The sequence below is a fragment of the Pogoniulus pusillus genome, chromosome 2 (assembly GCF_015220805.1).
Source record: "Pogoniulus pusillus isolate bPogPus1 chromosome 2, bPogPus1.pri, whole genome shotgun sequence".
Taxonomy (NCBI): Eukaryota; Metazoa; Chordata; class Aves; order Piciformes; family Lybiidae; genus Pogoniulus; species Pogoniulus pusillus.
Genome location: NC_087265.1, coordinates 31883200 through 31907383, shown reverse-complemented (window position 1 = coordinate 31907383; position 24184 = coordinate 31883200). Strand labels below are relative to the sequence as shown.

The 24184-nt window shown below is 42.3% G+C and overlaps 2 protein-coding genes across 3 annotated transcripts in view; one reads left to right on the top strand and one right to left on the bottom strand.

The window, feature by feature from the left end:
- Window positions 1-17865, bottom strand: part of IQCA1 (IQ motif containing with AAA domain 1) — a 119075-nt gene extending 101210 nt beyond the window's left edge. Inside the window, exons 1-4 of the mRNA XM_064159586.1 lie at window positions 17545-17865; window positions 12891-13004; window positions 10571-10759; window positions 9785-9856 (exon numbers count right to left, since the gene is read on the bottom strand). Coding sequence (XP_064015656.1) covers window positions 9785-9856; window positions 10571-10759; window positions 12891-13004; window positions 17545-17856 — 687 coding nt within the window. The 5' untranslated portion in view covers window positions 17857-17865. The remainder of the gene's footprint in view (window positions 1-9784; window positions 9857-10570; window positions 10760-12890; window positions 13005-17544) is intronic.
- Window positions 17866-20653: 2788 nt separating this feature from the next.
- The window catches only part of ACKR3 (atypical chemokine receptor 3), a 67049-nt gene continuing 63518 nt past the window's right edge, over window positions 20654-24184 (top strand). Inside the window, exon 1 of one of the 2 annotated variants that reach the window (XR_010305847.1) lies at window positions 20654-21178. The gene's annotated coding sequence lies outside the window, so the exon portion shown is untranslated. The remainder of the gene's footprint in view (window positions 21179-24184) is intronic. The other variant, XM_064159548.1, reaches the window with a different exon arrangement.

Below are 24184 nucleotides of genomic sequence, written 5' to 3'. Positions count from 1 at the left end.
GAGTCCAACTACCCAGTGTAGATAATCCACTAAAGAAAAGAGAACAGGGAAAGTTGATAAGACTATACTCTCATCTGACCATTGTGGTGTGTGTGTCTTTTTGGGTTTTTTTCCTAATCCTGTTGCTTTCTTGCTATTAATATTTTCTAAATTAAAGTAGAAGGAAAAAAGGTTTAATTACATGGAGGAAAAGGCTGATGCTGATGTGAAATGTGCTGTTGCTTGATTGCTTCTAGTGCTGGGAAAGTGGAGTCAGCTCAGAACTAGACAACCCAGATAAGCTGGAGGGAAGGCCAGATGCTGGAGAGGAGCCAGAAAGATAGGATGACATGGCAGGTATGAAAAGACACTTGATCTGAGTGGGAGCCAGCACTGCCAGGCAAGCTGTTGTGATGAGTAACAGGAAGATATGTTAATGACAAATGACATCCTTTGAAGTTGGCCTAGTGTTGGACAGACAGCTGGCAAACCAGTAGTGTCTCCTCCTGTAGTGCAAAAGCTTTGGCAGTGACCTGCTCTAGCTCAGATGGGTGAGGGAGAGCATGAAATAAAGGGCAGAGCTGGCTGTGATAAATGAGTCCTGAAGGATCTGTGGCTGTCTAATGTGGAACATATGCAATGTACCCTGTTTATGAGTGAAGACCAGGAGTCCAACACATGTCAGGAACTGAAGGCTGGCTTCTCTTCTGGGGGAGAAGGACACAAATGATGAACATCAGCAAGAAAATCATGCCATGGTCATTTATTAAGTCCAACATTACAGGTGAACATATAACTGGCCTAACTTTCTCTTCTGTTACTAGCTGAGAGGCCTCCCTGCCCCTGGCAGGGAGGTTGGAGTAGCCAATCTCAAAGGTCCCTTCCAACCTAAGCCATTTTATGAAATCAGTGGGATTCTATCATAAAATAATTAATTTGACCTAAGGAAAATATGTGTGTGAGGGCTAACAAGTAAAATGGAGACTATCTTAAAAACTGCTTCCCCAGCCTACAAGAACGAGCCAAGAGTGCTTACGAGTGTGACTGATCAAAGAGGGGAATTGGCTGGTAAAGTATTTGTAGTGAATAAGGAGTTGAACTGAGCGTGGAAGTGAATTTAGCAACTCAACCTAAAAACAGACACTTCAGTGGCAAGAGCTGCTGAAGAGATGTAACAAAATGTCCAGCAGATGTAATTGTGCCATTGCTTTAGCTGTTGGTCCTCTACAATTTGTTGTTTGTTTGTGATGCACTTCCATAGAAAATGCTTTTCTTAAGCAGAAGCCAAACTGAGGAAAGAAAACCGAGTTCACAGGCAGATAATGGATGATACAAAGTGTTTTAGACTATTACGCCACCCGAAAGGCTATGAATAGCACATGTGATATGTGTTAGAGAGCATCACTTCCATCTTCTTTCTTTGTGATTGAAGAAAGCCACTATGACAACCTTTCCTTCCACGGTCCACAGTGTTCTTGTCCTAATTGTAGAAGGATGTGTCATCCTGAATCTCACCAGCTCCAGAATGCAACACATTCCTAACCTTGCCTCAGCAATGAGGACACAACTGCAAACCTGGGATCTTGTACTCATAGAATCATAGAATCAACCAGGTTGGAAGAGATCTCCAAGATCATCCAGTCCAACCTAGCACCCAGCCCTAACCAATCAACTAGATTATGGCACTAAGTGCCTCATCCAGGCTTTTCTTGAAGACCCCCAGGGACGGTGCCTCCACCACCTCCCTGGGCAGCCCATTCCAATGGGAAATCACTCTCTATGTGAAGAACTTCTTCCTAATATCCAGCCTATACCTACCCTGGCACAACTTGAGACTGTGTCCCCTTGTTCTGTTGCTGGTTGCCTGGGAAAAGAGGCCACCCCTCACCTGGCTACAATGCCCCTTCAGGTAGTTGTAGACAGTAATAAGATCACCCCTGAGCCTCCTCTTCTCCAGGCTAAACAGGCCCAGCTCCCTCAACCTCTCCTCATAGGATTTGTGCTCCAGGCCCCTCACCAGCTTTGTTGCCCTTCTCTGGACATGTTCCAGCACCTCAACATCTTCAAATACTCTTGGATCTTCACATGGAGACAGAGTCTACGTGACAGCCCTGACAGAGTTTCTGTGCTATTGTCAAAGAGGAGACTTCAGAAGGAAGCATGTCTGAAGAAGCTTTGGTCATCTGAGGATGCAAGAGAAAACAGGTTGTGAAATGGCAGGAGCACCAAGACCGATGGATGCTGTGAGAGTTAAGATTTCAAAGAGTTCCATCAGTAATGCGTCTTGGCCATTCTTTGACCTGTGCCTTCCGGTATCGTGAAGCAACTTTACACGTGTCCCCATGCTTGTTCTGAAGCTCTAAAGAGTTATGCTGAGACCATATGATGAGTGCTGCTTTTATAGCCCTCTATACTTAATGTGCACGTTAAGGAAGACAAAAGGCAATTTATTTCTAACATCACTTCTCTCAGCACTCCTAATGTTTTTGCTTCTGAATCAAAGGGAGGCATTCTACAGGAAGACACTAATAAATGGCATTTCCTTGGGGGAAGAAGCATTTTCCCATCTTTAAGAAATTTCTCTGGCCATGTGAAATTCAAATTTGTTAACTTGCCCTACAAACAGCAGCTCATTTAGAAACAAATTACAAATATTAGAGGGAGACAGTGAACTTGATAATGCAGTGCTGCCACATCAGTTGTAAAATAATGCATCTTAATGAAGGCTTCCCATGTGAATAAACCATTATATTTACAAGCTTTTCACAGTTAATGACCCAGAACTGGATAACGAAACTCACATTTTTAGTGTGGTCCTCTGTCAGCAAAAGTATACATATTAATAATTGATGTTGCTGTAAAAATAGGACATAATATGAAGATTCCCGAGTTTGTGGGGGAAATAGGACTACATGGTCCATTAACTTAAAATGCTTATCTAATGTTTGATGGGCTTTGTCTTTAAAATCCTTGTTTAAATTAATAAGGCAAAATAGACATTTGTCTAAAAGAGAATTTTATTCCAACTCATCAGTCACAAGTATGCTGATGAGAGCGCTGTTAGGTTCTTCTGTACTTCTCCTCCCTCTAGCCTTCAAGAAGGTAATTTAGGTGTTATGAAAGTGGAAGACCCACCAGCAGAAGCGAGCTGTTCCCTACGCCTCCCAGGTAAGCCAGTGTGATCAAAGTCTCTGTACATTTTCCCTTTTTGACTTAGAAACTCAATTGCATAGATGGCTCCTTCCTAGCTTGAAAAGCTGTCTTTCTGCTTAGTCAGCTCAACAGCTCTTTCCAACACAGCCTGCTTTATTGTTCATTATAAAACACTTAGAGGTGTGCAGGCTGGCTGAACATGCTTAAGGCTACAGCTCTACATATAGGAGGCCTCATGCTGTGGAACTAACTGCTCTTCAATTGTTCCATTATGACTACACTTAGAAGAGAAGACAGTCTTCATTTCAAAGACATAAATACATTTCATTTTACTTTATGTTTTAAGGCTAACATTCAGATTATGTCAGAAAGGTAGATTTACAGCAGCCTTTAGAATTGAGTACTTAATCTAGGACAGCTTCTTTTCTTAGACCTGAAACGCACACTGCATGGCTTTATGGGACTTGTTCAATAAATGTTCTGCTGCAGACAGTACTGCCTGTAATTGTAATCCTTTGAAAGATGTTCTAGTTGTATAGTATTTTGTTGTAGATGGCTTACTTTCAGTACTAACATAGTTTGCTCCTCTGGAGGGCTTCATTTCCTAAGGAAACTTAAATATTTTTAAACCAAGCAGAGTTTTAATGGTCACTTATTTTCACTAGTAGTGAAAGTGAGGCTTTACATTTAGACATGAGCAAGTAACCCCTCATTAGTAGACTCAAACAATTTACCACCTAAGCAACTGAGATTCTGTTCTTATAACTTATTCTATCCCAATGTGATCCAAATGATCTTTAAAAGTTTGACAGTGGACTTATGTTCTTGCCTTCTTTCTGTCCTCAATATAATTTGTTTGGCTGTGGGAAGAATGTGCTTTAAAGAGGTCTCCCATCTTAGAATCATAGAATCAACCAGGTTGGAAGAGACCTCCAAGATCATCCACTCCAACCTATCCCCCAGCCCTAGCCAGTCAACTAGACCATGGCACTAAGTGCCTCATCCATATAGGTTCCACAGTACACAAATGGTGATAGCCACATCAATTATATGGCTGAATTCCTAAATTAGGCAAAAAAAGGAACAACTAAGCAAAATATATTGCATTCATTAAAGCTTCCCTGCTATATGATTCACTTCAATGGCTTTGCCAATTAAAGTAATTGTCATATGCATTCAAAGCAAGCATTTGCAGTAAGAGGCCTTGTTAGGAAAATATTAAAAATGGCTGGTTTATAGATTTTTATTTTATATATATATATATTTATATATATAATATTGGCATGTAGCACTTTTTAATAAGACAAAAGAAAATCTGAGGTGGAGCAAACCTTTCTATTCATGACCATATAAGTTTATATAATTCTGGTTATGTTTATATCTGACATTGTACCTAGGCATGCTGTCAAAGTCCTGCTAAAAACAGCAAGTGTGTTTTGGATCCTGAAAGGCAGTGAGTTCATTGTTAGTGTGACTCCAGCCAATGAAAGCCAAATTATTTAGCGGGCTTCTTGCTTCCCAGAGTCCTTCTATTTCAAAAACAAGCAGGTTTAAAATTTCTATTGAAAACAGGACAGATTAGCTATCACTGCTTAGATGTGTATGTACGCCTGGTGAAATAACACATACCTCTGTGCTGACATCTGAACGTCATCTAGGTTGCAAGTAAAACAAAAGTCTTTTTAATCTTATTGTGCTAGTTTGAAGCTAACTAGAATGTTTTGGTGAGGAGGACTATATTACAGGCTGTGAAAGGAAAACAATGGTGATGTCTACTTCGCTCATAGGCTTGCTGAGATGCATAAGAATAAAAGCAAAACACAGATAAGGGAGTCTTCTCTTCTGCTGCTGGTGAGCTCCAAGATGGATCTCACTCACTAACCTTACTCTCCATTCTATTTTCTAATTCACTTTGCTTCCTAATCCCCCTGGCCAAACCTCCATTCTTCCTTGGGACTGGGGTAAGGGGAAGGTGAAGGGGTGGTTGAGAGCCCCTCCTGGGGACTCAGGTTTCTGGGAGCGCTGTTGTGTTTCTGTATTGCCTTTTACCTTGTATATTTCTGTCTATAACTATATATACTGTAAATATCTGCTTGTATATTGTGCTAGCTGTAAATATAAGCTTCATTCAATTTCCAGAGCTGGCTGAGTCTAGCCCGGGTGATTTCCAAAGTGAAGGGAGGGGGGGAACACCCAAACCATCACACTTATGCTTGACAAAACCAGGTCTGGTTCGTACCACTGCTGGAACTGCTCACTTTCAAGAGCTGAAGAAAACTTTCAGATTTCACTTACCCACAGAGTGTGCAGCTTGCTAAATCCCGTGTAATATTTATTTAGCCACAGCCTATAATGTTTACACAGCAGGCTATTCTGGGAAATGCTAATTCATTATTTTTTTTCTCTGACTGGATGAAACGAATTATATTTATCAGGAATTCACATAATAAGGAATGTTTGGCAGAATGTTTTCTCAGATATAAATAAATGCGTTATCCAACATAACATGCCTAAATTAGGCTATGCTTAAAAGAGGTAAGGAGGAGAGAACATTTTTTGAATTTAAGATCCCATTGGCCTTTTCATGTGAAAAGGACATCTAGAATGGTGGAAACAGCATGTGAGAAAGTCATGGGGCAGCACAAAATGTGCCACTAACTCTTTGGTAAGGGCTGAAAAGATGGAATAGAGCCGTGTGAGAGCTGTGTAACTGTAAATCAATAGATGTATCTGTGAGACCAGAAGATATTTACACATGTGCACATCCAATAAATTGTTTAAGCACTGGCTCCAATAAAATAGATTACTTGTCTTGAAGTGAAAACATGAGCGCGGGGATGTGTCCAGGCCTTCAGAGTACTGCCTCAAAGTGGCAATAGTAGGTTGAGTCCCTAAAATGGAACAGATTCTGTTTTGTCTTTTTGTATTCCTTGTTCTTAGGCTTTTCCTACCCTCCCATAAATCAGTTTGATTGCAAACTGTTGTAGTGGTTTGGGTGTTACTTGCCCCCCCACACTCTGGAAATCACCCAGACTAGACTCAGCTGGCTCTGGAAATTGAATGAAGCTTATTACTTACAGCTTAGCACAATATACAAGCAGATATTTACAGTATATACAGTTATATACAGAAATATACAAGGTAGAAGGCAATACAGAAACACAACAGCCCTCCCAGAAACCTGAGTCTCCAGGAGGGGCTCCCAACCACCCTTCCACCTTCTCCCACCCCTCTACCTTACCCCAGATGTTGCCTTGTGCCCCAAGGAAGAATGGAGGGCCAGCCAGGGGGGTTAGGAAGCAGGTGGATTAATCAGAGAGACGGAAGGTGAGGTTAGAGAGAAATGCAGCCCAGAGCCCAGGCAGTGCCCAAATACCTTATCTGTGTTTTCACTCTTGTTCTTGTACCTCTCAGCAAGCCTATGAGTGAAGTACACCTCACCATTGTTTCCCTTTCACAGCCTGTAATCTAGCTCTTCTCGCCTAAACATTCTAGCTAGCTTCAAACTAGCACAACTGTTTATCCTAACATTTTGTCTTAAAAGCAGCTTCTTCTCTTCCCAGTAGCCTGCATTCTGAGATTATCAGTTCCTGGAGAGTCTGTCAGGGTGAGCACTAGTGCAGATTCATTATTAGACCTGGGCTGTTTTGCACCACTTGAGGGAAAGCAGTTGCCAAAAACTAGCCCATACATCCAGTTACACTAGGCTGATAGCTAGTTTGTGCCTCAGCAAAATGAACAAATCACAGCAACTTGTAGCTGGGGTGTGTTTAATGAAAGGGAATTTATAAATGGTAGAAACAGACAAGTGGCAGCATGCATCAGTTTTAAAACTGGAAAAAGGGTACTTACAACTGGGCTGTGACAGTAAAGCAGAGCAAGGAAATGCAGGTTTGTTTGGACAGCACATGCATGTTTTCAAGACCATCTAATGTGTCTTCTTGCAAGATCAGCGTGTTGATGTGGCTTAAACACAGGTCTATGCTTGGAACATAGGTTATAGTGGTCATGCTGGAGCTGGTAGCAAAGAGCACTGTGGCAGGAATGTGAGGGAGATCAAGAAACAAGTCAGGATACAGTTATGAAGATGTATGTGCTCTTAGTGAGGTTTGCTTCTCTTTACAGATTAAACCAGTATTGCAAATGGTGATTTATCAGAGATTAGAAAACATGTACTAAGGGGATTGTGCTGTTTCTGCAATTAATCTTTGATAAATAATAATAATGAGGTTATATTTTTGACCCAAGAAAAATCTCTGGAACATAGGCCTCTACTCTGTCATCCAGCAAAAGATGAAATAGAATCGAATTCCAGAAAAGATATATAAATTTATCCGAAGCAAGAAGACAGTAAAGAAAATAATGCTGAATTAAGTAAAAGACTGAACAATTCTTGCTCTTTGCATGTATTTTCATGTAATTTTTTTTTTTAGGCAAACAAAATTGAATTTTTCCAGAAATCATTATTCAGAACTTCAAACGAACTCTCTTTTTTGCGAAGCAGTCTTTCTATGAAAGTAATACAGTTTTGAAACAGCCATTATAATAAGAGAAACTGTATTTATTGCAGTAAAAGTAAGGTCTCCTTTGGGAAGAACTTGGGAGTAATGGATGGCTAAGTCTTCTAATTTATCTAAGTCGTGCAGCATTAGAAAAGCAAATTCAACATATTTACACATGAAGATCTGTGGTCATTTTTTAGAGGGCTGACGTGATCATACATCAAAGGGACTTGACCTTTGGAGCTCACTGCCTATCTATCAGTGTGAACCAGCTTGCCACTCATTTCCTTTGGAGACCAGGGAAGGGAATGCAGCATGAAAAGTAAAAGGGAAACACAAATGGGGATTATGAAAACACTAGAAAGATGAACAGATTATTTAGAGGTATCAATTATTCCCCTACATCCTTTGATTATATACTTGATAAAGAGTAATGAGTCTGAGTGCAGAGTTGCAAGCATCAATTCTCTTGGTCCTCAATGGAGGTCAGGAAATGAATACACTATATATGTGTTTGGTTTCAATTCCCCTCATCCCTATGATCATATAGATTTCCTCCCTGTGAACCAGGTTATTTACATCCTAGTTGTCAGTTACTCCTACCATTGGCCACCATGAAGAGTGCTTGGCTGTGAACTTTCCAATAACTGATAACGGAATTAGAGATCCTTCCTAAGACTCTAGTTTAAGACTCAGCAAAACCAGTCCTGGGATATGGTAGAAAATGATCTTTTGTTTTGCAAAAGGTATAATTTCTAATTAATTTTCACTACATCTCAAATATTCACCAGTTTAGGTCTGTACTAATTAAAATCTTGTGATGTTTTTCTTTTGAGTTAAACAAAGGCAGAATTGGTACCTAAATCTCTCTTCAGCTACGTTGGCCACACTTACTGTTAATGACCACCAGACATTAAAAACAGTAATCCATAATGTGTTATCTGCATTTAACATGGCAAAACTTAGATGAATGAACATGTTGCTTTTTAAAGATAAAATGTTAAGGTCATTTAAAAAAAGTGATAAAATGTGTTGGCCAGATGTATGCTACAGGCACAAATAGCTTTCATAAACTCATAATGTAGGTAAGGGCAATTCCATTGTTGGGCAAACAAATCTAACAAATTCTCTGGAAGAAGCAGAAAGCATGTTTTCATTCAAAGTTAAATGGGTTTATAAATCAGTCTTTTAAGAACTATAAAGCACAGAGGTACAAATAAGCCTACCAAACACAGAGCAGTGATTGATGTTTATGTAAGGAGCGGCTTGACTAGAACTTGGTAACAGGGCTGTGCTACTGTAGCTGAAGTTTGAGGGGAGCTGTGAGGCTTTAAACCTATTAGTGGCCAAAGAAGGCACCTGAAGAATTAGTGGTGGTCAAGGAAAACGTACAGTTCAGTTTTTCCTTTTTCTCAGGTACTTGCTAGAAAGGAAGATACTGGTGGGAGGAGATGTACCTCCTCTAGTTGTGGGAGGAAAAGGTTCCTTCTGGAAAGGATACTTTCATATTATTGTCTCACTTCAGGGAGGCTGGACTAGATGACCTTTAAAGGTCTTTTCCAATCCAATGCATTCTATGATTCATGGGATCTAACTGATCATGGACAGCTGTTCACTTCCCTTAATTTTGCAATATGATGTGAGGAATGTTCTGGTTATTTTTATATGGACTTATGGAAATACTGACGTATTAACATAGCAGTTCTAATGTCCCTTTTGCTTACTCTTGATATACATATGCAGTGGTTTGCAAAAAGCTGGGAGAAGAAGCCTTTCTGCTTTTATTCTACCCTAGGAATAAGGCAGCTCAAGTGTCTTGGAATTATTAATTAAAATTTGATTAATAAAATTTCCATTCTCTGTCATGCCTGGGTCAGATTCCCTAGAAGCTGGGGTAAATCCTACAATGTCTGCTTTTACATCTGCCAGATATATTGGGCTGCGTGTACATAGCACAAAAGCATGCAGCATAAGACAAACGGTGCTACCTCTGTGCCATCTATCATCTCAGTTTAGTTCTGTACCCCTTAGAGACTCTTTTTAAAACAGGAAGAATTCTAGAAATTAATTTCTCATCTTCTGCTAAATTACAAAAGCCTGAAGAACAAGCAGACTGTGACATTTTATATTCTCTAGGCAGCACTACTTACCATCCCCAGAAATATCATTTCCTCTTCTCTCATTTTCTGTGTTTTCTTGCGCTGGTTATATCCACGCCAAACCTGAATTGTAAACAAGGCTCTAATGAGATAAATGGGTCTTGTTACAGCTTCCTTTACTGTGGCAGACACAGGAAAAAACAAATAGAGGAAGGAAAGGCACAATATACAATTGAAACTATTGCTCTTTAACAGGTTGCCATCTGCTATTAAAAAACCAAAGCCACCACAAATTCTGAGGTTTGCTGTCCTCTCATGTTGGCATATCTAGCTTGTAAACATTTTATCAGGGTTTCTAGAAGTCTTTAGACTTCAGAATTTAGACTGAGCTCCTGTTCTCATTAGGTTCAATTGTCAGATTTTTTTCATGCATAAGGACTTTCTGGTATTTAGCACTGATTTCCCTTTGTCATCTTTTCAACATATGGAATGAACTTTTTCCCTGGAGATCACAGGAAAAGGCATGAATTCTTTGAGACGCACTGGATTCCAAGGGGATGCCAGAAAGAGCAACTGAGGTCATAAAAATCAGAATGGAAAAACAACATGTAGGTTATAAAGTCATCCTGCATTGCCTGTGCAGGACTGTTTCCATTGATCTTACATCCAGGGTCCTGTCTCATTTTGTTAAGTAGTTTAAATGATGTAGTTCACCTTGCTAGACACCCTGCCAGCCATCATTTCAGAATGCTCCCCACGTGTTTCTGCCTACTGCAGTTCTTGTGAGCAACACATCTCTTGGTTCTGCCAGAACTGTGGTCAAGTCAGAGATCTCACCTTTTGAATGCAAGTAGCAGCAGCATCTGGACTTGGACCCACCTCCACCTGGGGTTCAGTTTGATTTTGTCTCTTGTCTTCAAGGTAAAGTTTCTTCATGTATGCTGCTCGACGACGGCCTTGTCGGGCTCGTTCTGCAACCTGGATCACTCTTGTGGCTTCTTCAGATGTCATGGTTTTGACAGGTTTCTTCAACAGCACAACAAAAAGGAATGGGCAAAGCCAAATACTAGAGTTACATGTTCTGTCGATTTCTTACCTCAGTTAAAAAAATCTGGAAGAAGTTTATTCATAGTTTCATTCTCTAAGACAAAAACTTCCCCATCACGAAGAGCAGAGACTCAGTCCTGTCTTGCAAAAAGTCTGATATTTTGAGTGATATTTTCCTGAGCACCTTTAAGATAAAGCAAATCTGATGTGTTTATGAGTGCTAAGGAAAGTCTAATGCTACAGTGAGAAGCAATGACTCTATATGGCTTATGAATACTTCAGAAATTTATCCATTTGAGGAAAAAAAACTCAACCAAACAAGCACATGAAGAACCACAGGGCTTTATCCACCTAAAATAAGAAATTCTTATACTATGTAATACCTTCCTTTTTCTTTCTGAAAGGGTGGTCTTCTGGTGGTGCTTCTTGGGTCCCAGCTCTCTTGCTGAATGTGGAAGGACAGGCTGTTCTGAGCCAGCCCAGCCCAAACAGAAGAACAGGTTTGGGGAAAAGAGAACACTGCAGCTGGAAAGAGATTCCCATTTTCACTCTTAAGAATTCTTGTTAACCCCTCATGCTCCCTATGGAAAATGTGAATTATTGTCCTTTCTTTACATTAATCTCCTAGTTGGAGACAGTTAATACTTCTATATTGTGTGGAGCTCACTACACTACACTATCAGCAGGACACTCTATAACAGAATTATATACAAGGACAAAAAATCTGCAGAGCAGGCTCCTCTGATAAACTTCACTGATTTTGATCTATGTTAAACTGCTTGTAACAGCACTGCCATGGACACTGAAGAATGCAGTGGTCTGCTACACAGCAGTTAGGATTTCCTGAGTGTACATGGCTTGTACAATGCATTTCGAAGTGCTGACAACCCTCTAGAAATCCCAGTGGTGATTGAACTGGAAGTGCAGTGCAAGGTGCTGGACTTGTACTGTGTGAAATTATTTGGTTCATGTTTATTGAATCCTGTGCCACTCTTGCAGCATCCTGGCAAGGGAGATTTGGACCCCGTTGAAGCCTGGTGCTCCTAGGTGAGTTGGCTGCACACCAGATTGATCTGTAACAGATGCCATGCTGAAAATGGGTGACAGCAGAGCAAAGGTTTAACATGCCAAAACAAAGGATTGCCGCAGACCACTATCAGACTGCTAGAAGAGCAGGGAATTTACCCAGAGATTTGCTGTGGAGGTCAAGAGGACCGTAGCTGCCCATTAAAGTAATCTAGCAGCAAGCCTGTGCTTTGTCTCTGCAGACTGCCTCTGAATGGTGCTGGTTCTTTTCTGGGCATCCTTCCCTCTATTGCTTTGTGGGATCAATATGCAGAGTTCCCCTACCAGTAAAATTACTGGTGAGAAATTCAACAACTGGGGCAGTGCAGCAGTTTGACAAAGTGGTCTGATCAGAATTGTCACTTATGGCTACAGCATCTATGAATCTAAGTTATCCAGACATGTAGGCACAGTTGTTTATTTCCAGGGGCTAGGAATGACTGCTTGTAGGCAATGCGCCATTTACAAAGGGTCAAAAGTATATCAGATCCAGAACAGTCTTTACTGCAGTGCTCACGGACTTCTCTGTAACAACTTTTGCTCTGCCAAAACTCAATTTTCTACCCCTCCCAGCAGCTGCAGCTCTATAGCTGTACCGAAGAGACTGTAGCCATTGTTCAGAGGTTATAAACAACTGAATGCTAGTGGTTGTGCTGACCTGAACTCTGAATTCTGTCTGTTCCAGTTAGGAATTCTGGTTCAGTAAATCTTAAGCCCAACTTGATTTCAGTAGAACTAATTATGTGATGAGAATTAGTTAGACAAATAAAGCACCTACTAAACTTGGCCAAAGTGCTGCCCTTTCTCTGACACTCATACATAAACAGAGTCAATTAATTTCAGTCTTAACCAGAGTCAAGATGTGACTGGATATTGTTGGACGGGAAGACTTAACGTTACTTTCCATTTGTGCCTTCTCTGTAAAGAGCCTTTAACTTCCTCACTGTAACAGAAGTACTTTTCACATCAGTGGCTCAGGTTCAGATGTGTGGCTGTAACCTAAATAAGTTAAGCGTGTTATTATGTAGGTATGTGGTACTCTTACCTGTGTTTGCAATCCAGCACTAAGTAAAATCTGATCAAGGATTTTCTCTCTCTGCTGCAGGACTTCCAGCCTTTCTTTAATGAAATACCTTGGGATAGGTACTTCTAAGACTTCCTAGAGGAAGAAATAGACATGAGATGCTTTTTAGAACTGTCTTAAAATCATATTATGTATCGAACACCTTTAGAAAGGAATTAAATTGGACTGAGCTTGTTGAATGTTTTGGAGTGTTGGAGAATTTGACCTCTGTAACAGCTGCTGAGCTGTTACTTCGCAATTACTTAAGGCCTAATTCAACAAAAACAAATAGAGCAACTCAGTTTCTGAACTGTGGCAGCTCAGAAATCTTTCTTTTTATAATGGCTCAATTATATTATCAAACTATTAAAATACTTGGCAGTGCTGCCAGAAATTCAAACATGATTTCCACCAAACTGGATACTTCTGGTTGGATGATCATCCCACTCCTCTTTCTTTTTTTCAAACCAACATGAAAAATAGATCTGTTTTCCTGCATGTGTTTAACCATTTATAGGACCAAAGCACAACTGTTTGTCTAACAGATATTTCTACCTGTAGAGAAACTGTTACTGTCTGTGACTGTGATATCTCTTCCTTCTAAAAATCAGCTATTACTCTAGGTGGATGTCTTTACACATTTCCATCATAAAAAAGGATATCAATTGATTACATTTCTACCAATTCTTCTCCTCTAGAATTTTATTCTTGTTGAGACATGAAAAAAGACACAGGCAGACAATAAAATCTTCCTGAACGATGCAGCAGAGTGACAACCTGTTGTTTGCATTGAAGAGCAAGATTCTTCAAGAATAATTGCTGGCAAGTACCCTTCTTTGGGGGAGAAATGCCGTCATAGGTGCAGCTCATAATGGTGCCATATTCCCTATATACTGTTTACAGGACCACTTAAAGGATAAGTAATCCTACCCAGAAGGACAGAAAGAGGGGTAGGTGAGATAGGCAGTAGTTACCATGCTGTGCTTCTCATGAGAAGTATATTCAATTACAGTACAGTCAATTACATCTGTCCCCAGGTGTATGCAGATATTACTTCTACCCAGGGAGCTTAAGACAGGCACAAGACTTGATGCTGCACTCTTGGTGATCCTTCCTCTATCTGCTGTGGAAACTGGTGGGTTTTCACCTGCTCACAGAGACCTCTGCCTTGAATCTTTTTAGTCTCAATGCTACCTCCATATCTGTCCTCAGGTGTGGGCAGATATGGAGGAGAAAAGTGCTGGCTGTAAAGAACAAGTACTATTCACAGGCACATGGTAAGTGTACTACTCGTGAGCTGTAAGGCCTTCCAATTTACAGAGCAAAAATTTGCAGGGAAGGTTGTGGCCAATGAAAACAATCCCTGTGAACTGCCAATTTCAAGATTTCATTACTTACTCCCTCAGCTGCACGCTGTGTAGACCAGGACACCCTGTTATGGCAACATAAGAAAGCTTCCAAGAGGGGCTGTGTTTATCCCTGTTGATATTATCAATGTAGAGGTCTGGTCTGCTATATTTCTAAATATTTGTCTTATTAACCTCTCTGTTTGCACCTTCCAACATCATTGCTTGTTGATGGAAATGATTACACGTTGTACTTTAAGAGTACAAATCACTCTGGGATGGATTACAAATCTATCTGTTCTTAGGTATCAGTAATCAAGTGGTTTGTTCTGGACACTCTTGGATAGGATGAAAGGGCTCTTATGCTGTCAGGTAGCAGTGTGAGTCAGTCAGTCTACTGGTGATGAGCATCTTTGTCTAACCTGGGACTGAATTACAAGTGATTCTGGATTGTTAACTTCTACTGACTGTAAAGATGAGATCAAAGCCATAACACTGAGGCTGAAAGGAGTGGGGAGTAGGGAGCCTGCTTCTCTTCATTACCTCTTTTTTGGGGCTCAGCATTGTAAAGTTAGGTAAGTGATGTTTACCCTCAAGTCAGAGGTGTATTTTTTTTTTAGCCACTCTGGGCTCCACATGGCACTGGTGTATCCAAATCCTTTTACAATTACCCCAGGAAATGGAGTGACCGAATGTTGCAAGGTAACTGTATTAAAAACATGAAGCACAGAACTAAAGGAAGATGAAGCTTGGCCTTACAGTGACACAGGCCAAACAACACTGATATTGCAAAGGATAAAAATGGGACGACTCTGTTGTGTTCTCTGCCTAAAACCATACTGGGTTTTAGCCCATGATAATACAGAGATAGGAAGGACTAGAGAGATGTGATTATGTTATTTTTAAAAAATCCCATGAATCTTTATTCCTATCTCTTTCTCTTTATCAACCAGGTTGGAGGAGACCTCCAAGATCATCCAGTCCAACCTAGCACCCAGCCCTAGCCAGTCAACTAGACCATGGCACTAAGTGCTTCATCCAGTCTTTTCTTGAACATCTCCAGGGATGGTGACTCCACCACCTCCCTGGGCAGCCCATTCCAATGCCAATCACTCTCTCTGGGAAGAACTTCCTCCTAACATCCAGCCTAGACCTTCCCTGGCACAGCTTGAGACTGTGTCCCCTTGTTCTATTGCTGGTTGCCTGGCAGAAGAGACCAACCCCCACCTGGCTACAGCCTCCCTTCAGGTAGTTGTAAACAGCAATGAGGTTCCCCCCCTGAGTCTCCTCTTCCCCAGGCTAAACAACCCCAGCTCCCTCAGCCTCTCCTCATAGGGTTTGTGTTCCAGGCCTTTCACCAGCCTTGTCACTCTTCTGGACACATTCCAGCACCTCCATCTGCTATTGAAAGTAATGTTCTCTTTGAAAAAAACCTGAAATCTCTTCAGTGATGTCTTTTTTAGGAGGTAGGTATGTCACACATTCTTAAAATTAAGGTGTGGTGCAGGAACTTGAATTGGTGCTTGTTTTTTTCATAGATGTCAAGCATAACTTTTCAGACTTGCCAACATTTTGCTGCAGGTGGATTTACTGCTAAGTCACGAGAACAGCAGTGCCTAATGACTTGAAAGTAAGATTTGAAGGATAAGTTTCCCTGGAGATGTGTTTATACTCTCCAGTCTCCCTTCTCATTGTTTTAAAATAATTCTCTGCTGTGATTAATGTAGAAGGTAAAGAGCTGGCGAAAATTCAGGGCAATTACTATCCTAAATTTGCAGAGTGAAATACTCGTGCAACTGCAAACAGGAACACGTTTTCAAACCTCAGAATGACGCTGTAAGGATAGAAGGCAATTTATCTCACGCCGTAACTGAGATCCTGGAAAAAATACTGCTCGTTTTAAGCGCAAACTTTTTTGTTCTTCTTTACAGAAGCTGCGGTACCCGAATTTGACAATAGGTGGAGCTCTCTGCGAGAGAAGTAACCGCATTTCTGCAGCTGATTCTTCACGCTGCTTTCAGAGGACAGCTTCAGGAATTTGCCTTGCTGTAATATTCATCTGATTTAGGGGGCAGTCTGGCAGGGGACTGCTTTTACAGCAGACATTCCTGAACTCTGAACGTTGAACACGCTCCTAACTCCTGTCTTCCTGACAAAAGGAGACTTGGCTCAGATTCTGCGTTTTAATACTTTGCTACACTGTGAAGCAGTAGATCAGGCTGTGCAAATATTCAGTGCTACCTGTAACCTCCAAAAGAGGCCTGAAGTCAGACTGATTTGCAGTGACACAAATGCCAACAGCATCCCAGCTTGTATCAGGGAAGTGATTGTGTCTCTGTACTCAGCACTGGTGGGGCTGCACCTCTAAAAAACTGCATTAAGTTTTGGGTCTCCCACTACAGGAAGGATGCTGAGGTGCTGGAGTGTGACCAAAGAAGCTGGTGAAAGGTCTGGAGCACAAGTTTTATGAGAAGCACCTGAGGTAACTGTGGCTGTTTAGCTTGCACAAAAGGAGGCTGAAGGGAGACTTTATTGTTCACTACAACTACCCAAAAGGTAATGAGTTGGGGGTTACTCTCTTCTACGTAACAAGCAACAGGACAAGGGGAAACGGCCTTATGTCAGGGAAGTTTAAACTGGACATTAGCAAAAAAATGTTCACCAAAAGGATTGCCAACCACTTAAAAAGGCTGCCCAGGGTAGTAGTGGAGTCAGCATTCATGAAGGCATTTAAAAGACATACAGGGGTGATGCTGAGGAACATGGTTTAGTGGTGACTTGGTAGTGCTGGGTTAAAGGCTGGACTTGATCTTAATGGTCTCTTCCAAGCAAAATGATTCCATGATTCTTAAGGGCAGACTGAAGCAGGCTCCTTCTTGCAGGCTGCATCACTTGCTTATCTTCTATCTAATCCCACATTAATATCAGGCAGAGTCAAGCTGCTGACTGTAACTGTAAAGCTGTCTATGCTAATACAGCTCCGTGTTAGGACACATGCAGCTGAAGAGAGTCATAGAGCCTGTGCCACTATAAAAAAGCAGAAGCACAGCATCTTGGTTAAGGAGGTAGGCTTTTAAAATCTTGTTCCAATAGCTAATGCTCACCATTAGATCAAATATACTCTCTTCTTAAAAACATGCTATAACTGCTGATCTCCCTGTACACTAGTAAATGTGCAAGAAGCTAAAACACTCAGGGGAACTTCACAGGCTGCAAGTAAATCTGACTGTCCTCCGAGTACAGGATAGGCAAAGTCTCCATGAATTTGCACACAATAGAGGTAGACCTACCGGGAGGAGCTCTAAGTCTACCAGGATATTGTCGATATAATGGAACTCTGAGTTCTCCATCTCCACCATCTCTTTTTTGATCTCCAGGATGCGGCCCATAACACCATCTAGCACTTGCTGAATCACTGCCCGTTTCTGCTGGTGCAGGAGTTGGTCATGAGCCACCTCCAAGTTACGGAAGATTTGCAGGTATTTGATGTAGGAAGTGGTTAACATCTTAAATGCTTTCTCGTGGTCCTTCTCTGGCTGGGAGAAATGTTCTCTTTCTTTCCGGAGCTGGATGTCGAGGTCTTTCTGGGCATCTGCCCACATCTTATTGTAAGTGCTAATTAAAAAGAAGAGACTGTGTTAACTTGACATGAAGGCAAGAGTTAGCACAAAATGAGGCTAGGACTCTCTATGTGTGGATTTCTCAAAAAACACAGCCTGGAAATGTGAGCCTCTTATTTATAAAGGCATTTTAACTACAAGGTATTAAATACACCAACACCCAACACATTAGATAAAATTCTTTTTCTTGGTTGCTTTAAAAATAGGAATCTTAAAGCTCTTTTATTAATGAAAACTTAGAAGTGAAACTTTTCAACTTCATCCTTAACATTTGCTTAAACTCTGGGTTGTGAGTTTCATTCAGTTAAGCTCAATGAGCTGATTTCTTAGAAAACGTGTCTCCCCACAATGCCCTTATGATGGGATGGAAGGTCTATTTTAGGTCTGTGTTTGGGATAAGGACTAGCTGACGTTTCAAAAGCATGTGTTGCTTTTCAGTGTTTCTGAAATGGTCACTTGGAGCTAATTCTAGAGTAAGTAAGGGTTGTATCAGTGCCCATATTAAAGCACAGCTGTGGGCACTATTTCAAGCATGAAGTGAGGAAAAGAGTTTAATTTATTTCTATGGTGGTAACCGTTGCACTCCAAGGGATTGCTGAACATAGAATCCATCAACCGGGAGATTATGTGACATGGGATATGTCACCTAAGGACAGCCTCATTTTCAGATGTGATAATGCTATTCATTTGGTATTTTTGGAAGGGATAGGTGGAGCTCTGATGGAAGTATGTAGTAGCTCTCACTGGCTTTTCATGGTAAAAGGAGATCAGTGGATAGTTATCAGGGGAAATCATCATAAAAATGGACTCTGGGCAATGAGGCTTTTATTCAGAGAAGGGCACACACAGCAGGTTTGTCACTGGAAGGTGGTAATATTTATGGTAATGAAAGACTCTTTTAGGGTCCTGTTCTACTTCATAGAAGTAGACTGGCAGAGATAAGAAATTTCTTCTGCACTGAGAATCACTTATGCTGAGAGAAAAACAGTTTATTCGTGTTGCCAGATTTGCAAGAGGAGGGGAGAACTGGTGTATGGTGACAGAGAAAGCTGACTTTTGCTTCTTAGACCTAGAAAGAAAAGCCATTTGCCTCAATGGTGCAGAGGACATTTGCCTCAATAGGCCCATCCATGTGCTGAACCAAGCTATTGCTTGCTTTTTCTAGAGCCTCTTGAAGAAGGATGAATACAATAAAAGGCACTGCCTCAATTAGATGAGCTTTGGACCAGCTCTTTCTAGGCTGAGAGACATTGAGGGAGTGCTTGTCTGTTGAGTCTGACAAGAAAGCTGGGCTAGTGGTAGTGCTTGATAATAAATGCCTAAGTTGGAGCTTTGTCAGTGGATTTCATCATTCCCAATCTCAGAGTACAGAATGACCCGAGGCTTGTGCTCAAAGAGGGACCAGCGGACAAACTCCAGCCCGCAAGCGTACGGAGCATAGGGTGTGTGCTGCATATCCAGGATGCTGACAGGGCTGCTGGGACTCCCTGGAGCAGTCAGCAAAACCACCAACAATCCGAACCCTCCTATTGAATTTGCACTTCTGAAAGTGCGTATTTTACTTTCCAGCTGACCTGGGTTTTTGCAGGATGCAGCTGGTCTTGCTTTTCCTATTGCCTCTGTAGCCCACCCAGGATTTTCTCCTTCCTTTATTCCTACTTCATTTACATCCCGCTGCACCACCCGAGTCTCTCAATTGCAGCAATTAACCCAGGTGCAGGAGATAAACAAAACCAAACCAAACCATCAGAGTGCAGAAGACTGGCAGAAGCAAGACCAGCCTTAGCTGTGACCTAACAGCTCTGTTTAACGGGAGTTTTCTATGCCTTCCCTGAAGTCGGATTGTGGAAGAACATATACTGGTATGAGGTTCACTGAGCTCTCCGGCACAGATGGAAACAAGGTGGTATTGTACTTACTTAGCCGTGCCTACTCAGAGCCCATTTGACAGTGGGGAGGTTATAAATCTCGGGGGAGGCTCTGTAGGCTGTCCCCACAACCGTGCTGCTGATTTATGACCAGCAGGTATCCTTGGGCCAGAGCGTTTCGAATGCAGGTTATTGCAGGGAGACAACAGATCATACCACAAGGGGAACTGACTCCATGACTGTCTACTCCAATTTGCAATAATCTCCCTTTCTGCCTCCTCCGACTGAGGAATGTCAAGTGGTTCCTCCTGCTGAGCCAGCTAATATCCATTCTTTTTGTATTTTGAATGACTTTTGAAGGGAGAGAGGGGGACAGTGTGCTCTAGCCTTTCGGAGGACGTTAACATAAGGCAATAGAGATGGAACATAATTGCTTCCATAAAGCATTAGTTTAGCAGATAAGGAGTAAGATGATTGCAAGCATGTTGCTGTGGGTCAGATGTCAAGACTGTGGATATTATGGTATGTTTGTAGGCTTTGCACAATGATGCTCTGTGTAAACGAGGGAAAAAGAAGGGATGGGCCCAGTAAAAAATTAAGTATTAAAGATTGAAGTGGAATGGCTGAATTTTCAGCTGTGATAAGCTTATAGCTCCTGTACATTTCCTCCCAGACAACCAGCAACACAGCAAGGGGACACAGTCTCAAGTTGTGCCGGGGGGAAGTATAGGCTGGATGTGAGGAGGAAGTTCTTCCCAGAGAGAGTGATTGGCATTGGAATGGGCTGCCCAGGGAGGTGGTGGAGTCACTGTCCCTGGAGGTGTTCAAGAAAAGACTGGATGAGGCACTTAGTGCCATGGTCTAGTTGACTGGCTAGGGCTGGGTGCTAGGTTGGACTGGATGATCTTGGAGGTCTCTTCCAACCTGGTTGATTCTATGATTCTATACATCTGTGGTTATCAGGGTGACTGACACCTTGGGAGGACTTAACCCTACAGCTGAAGTTTGTTAGGCACATGATGGGGAATAACAGGTATTTAACTGGGTGGTGCAAGCACAAATGTGATTTGGTTCACCCTGATTAAAAAATAGAGGACATATGTGCAGCTATTTGTTTCCCCTTCCCAAAACAGAATTAACATAATTATGTCAGGTTTTACTAGCCCTTCTGAACTAGTCTGAAAGATCAGATGTGCTTGGTGTTTATGGGCCTTTCTTGAGGAATTGGCAGAGCTGCTCTATTCCTGATGAGTTTTGGAGACAAACATGTTCAAACCTAGTCAGAAGGAGTAACATGCGCCTCCAAGGTTACATGCTAAAAGGAAAGGATAAGAATGACTCTCCTTGCTGTCCTTATTTGAAATTTTGCCTGTTTTCTCAGTCTCCTTTTGCAGTGAGTTGTCAACTCCCCCAAAATTGGTTCCACACGCTGAAGGGTGAGTACAGAACAGCCTTGAATGTGCTTTTTATTTACTGTTGCTAGTTCATTTGTAGGCTTGTTGCTGTTCTGTAATGGGTAGATTGTGAGCTGTATCCATGCCTGAGGATGATATTGCATCAGAATTAGATTGATTAGAGCATCTAACTAGCTTACTAGAGCAGCTAACCAGAAGCACTGAGCCTAATTTTCTTACTTGTGGCACAAGATTGTTAAATTCTGGACAAGAAAGAAATCTGTCTCTCAATCGCTGCATGTGTGCAGCAGTGTAACTAATGCTGCAAATTGTCATAGCAACTACAAAATAGCAGTGTTATGGGGAAAATAAGCAATGTTGTAATGAGATGAGGAAAAAGCACATGAAGTGACTTAACTCCAGAGCCCCCAGAGTGCTTTCTGGCAGCTTGGAGGGAAGGTCATGGCTTTGCCTCCTAACTGATGTCTCTTTTTTTATTCTTTCTCTTCATTCCCACAAAGTAGAAATGGAGGCTAGAACAAGGGCTTAAATTATTTTGCCATAGCATGACTTCTAGTTTGAATCTCACTATTGGTGCTTAAGTTGCCTCTGCTTATTTAGAGTGGATCTCAGAAATATTTTTTTTCTGCTCGAGTTATAAAGAGATGTTTAAAATCCTGCCAAATTATGCAGTGCCTTATTTTAATATTCCAGGCCCTCTAACTCTGCATGTTTGCTTGACCTATCTCTATTTACTCTAAGAAAAATGTGTTGGTTTTGAATACAGCTCACATACTTGTGCTTGAACTGGTTTTGAGACTTTTTCTGGAAGAAGTTCTTTGCTATGAGGGTGGTGAGAGCCTGGAATGGGTCGCCTAGAGAGGTTGTCGAAGCCCCATCCCTGGAGATGTTTAAGGCCAGGCTGGATGTGGCTCTAGACAGCCTGACCTAGTGTGAGGTGTCCCTGCCCATGTCAGGGGAGTTGGAAGTAGACGATGCTTTTGGTCCCTTCCAACCCTGAGTGATTCTGTGATTCTAAGATTTGGGCTGAGCATTCAAACTGTCCCTCAGATCACTGTTGAGGCAGTAGTAGAACCTGGTATCAGCAGGCTTACCGTTGTGTGTGTGTGGTTTCTCTTTTCCTCCTCTGCAGTGCCTTGGTGTTTTTACTTAGCTGTCAAAGGAGGCATTATTGCTGTTATTCCAGAACATGGCATGGTTTGCACTCCAAGCTGTTTCTGGCTATTATGTGCCTGTTTGTTCTAATCTCTAAGGACAGAAACACCTCATGCTTTCACATGCAGAGTGAAGTGTTGCATGGGACCTACTGTATTTTTCTGACGGATTGGCACAAGTAGACATGGAAGGGAAGCCATTTGACTCAGACTTGACTCTGCTCTCTTCACCTAAAATGGAAATTCCCATTTGACTGAATGAGCCCTAAATCCTGTGTGCTTAAAAACATTTCTGAAGCATCTGTGCTGCTGCTACACACTACCTACACTTCCCTCTTCCTCAGAAGATAAGATTGAGCTGTGCTGGGCCATGTAACAGGAATCATAGAATCATAGAATCAACCTGGTGGGAAGAGACCTCCAAGATCATCCAGTCAAACCTAGCACCCAGCCCTAGCCAGTCAACTAGACCATGGCACTAAGTGCCTCATCCAGACTTTTCTTGAACACCTCCAGGGACAGTGACTCCACCACCTCCCTGGGCAGCCCATTCCAATGCCAATCACTCTCTCTGCCAACAACTTCCTCCTAACATCCAGCCTAGACCTACCCTGGCACAACTTGAGACTGTGTCCCCTTCTTCTGTTGCTGGTTGCCTGGCAGAAGAGACCAACCCCCACCTGGCTACAACCTCCCTTCAGGTAGTTGTAGACAGCAATGAGGTCACCCCTGAGCCTCCTCTTCTCCAGGCTAAACAACCCCAGCTCCCTCAGCCTCTCCTCACAGGGTTTGTGTTCCAGGCCTCTCACCAGCTTTGTTGCCCTTCTCTGGACACTTCCAGCACCTCAACATCTCTCTTGAATTGAGGGGCCCAGAACTGGACACAGGACTCAAGGTGTGGCCTGACCAGTGCTGAGTCCAGGGGAAGAATAACCTCCCTTGTCCTGCTGGCCACACTGTTCCTGATCCAGGCCAGGATGCCATTGGCTCTCTTGGCCACCTGGGCACACTGCTGGCTCATCTTCAGCTACTATCTACCAGTACCCCCAGGTCCCTTTCTTCCTGGCTGCTCTCCAGCCACTCTGTCCCCAGCCTATAGTGCTGCTTGTGGTTGTTGTGGCCAAAGTGCATAACCCTGCACTTGGCCTTGTTAAATCTCATCCCATTGGCCTCTGCCCACCCATTCAGCCCGTCTAGGTCCCTCTGCAGGGCTCTCCTACCCTCCAGCAGATCAACACCTGCCCCTAGCTTGGAAATGGAGAAAGCACCAGCAGGGCTTCTGAGAGCAAGGACATGTGGAGCTGGGCTGTGGCAGGGATCTGTGTGCTGCAGCAGGGCTCCTGAGGGCCCAAGGAGCTCGGCACATATTCCCCACTGCGCACACCAAGGCAACAGTCGTGGAGCAGGCGAGAGGAGACTGAGACGTGGGTCTTGCAACAAGGAAGTGCATGCAGGGGCCAGTCCTTGGGGTCTCCTCTAGATACTCAGGGCTTGACAGGTCAGCCATTGTGCTAAGCCCTGGGCAAACACGGGGGAGGGAAACCCTGCCCTGCAGCCTCTGCAAAATAAAGAAACAAGAGACAAAGGTTGGGAGGGGAAAGTGAGGCCCCGAGAGGAAAAGGGGCTTGCACAAATGCTTTTCTTTTTTCTTCTTTTCTTTCTGAAAAATAGCAGACTTTAAAGGACTGCTGGTTTGTTCAGGTCAGCAGAGATACCTGTTCCCCCACGACAACCTGCTCAGGTAGTGCATGATGACTGCTGGGCTAAATATATAATAGAGAAGTAGCCCTCTCTTCTTTTTTTTTTCCTTTTGCCTTATTATAGATGAAACTGTCTTATGGGTGGAGAGATGCAACAGAAACGGAGATCAGAG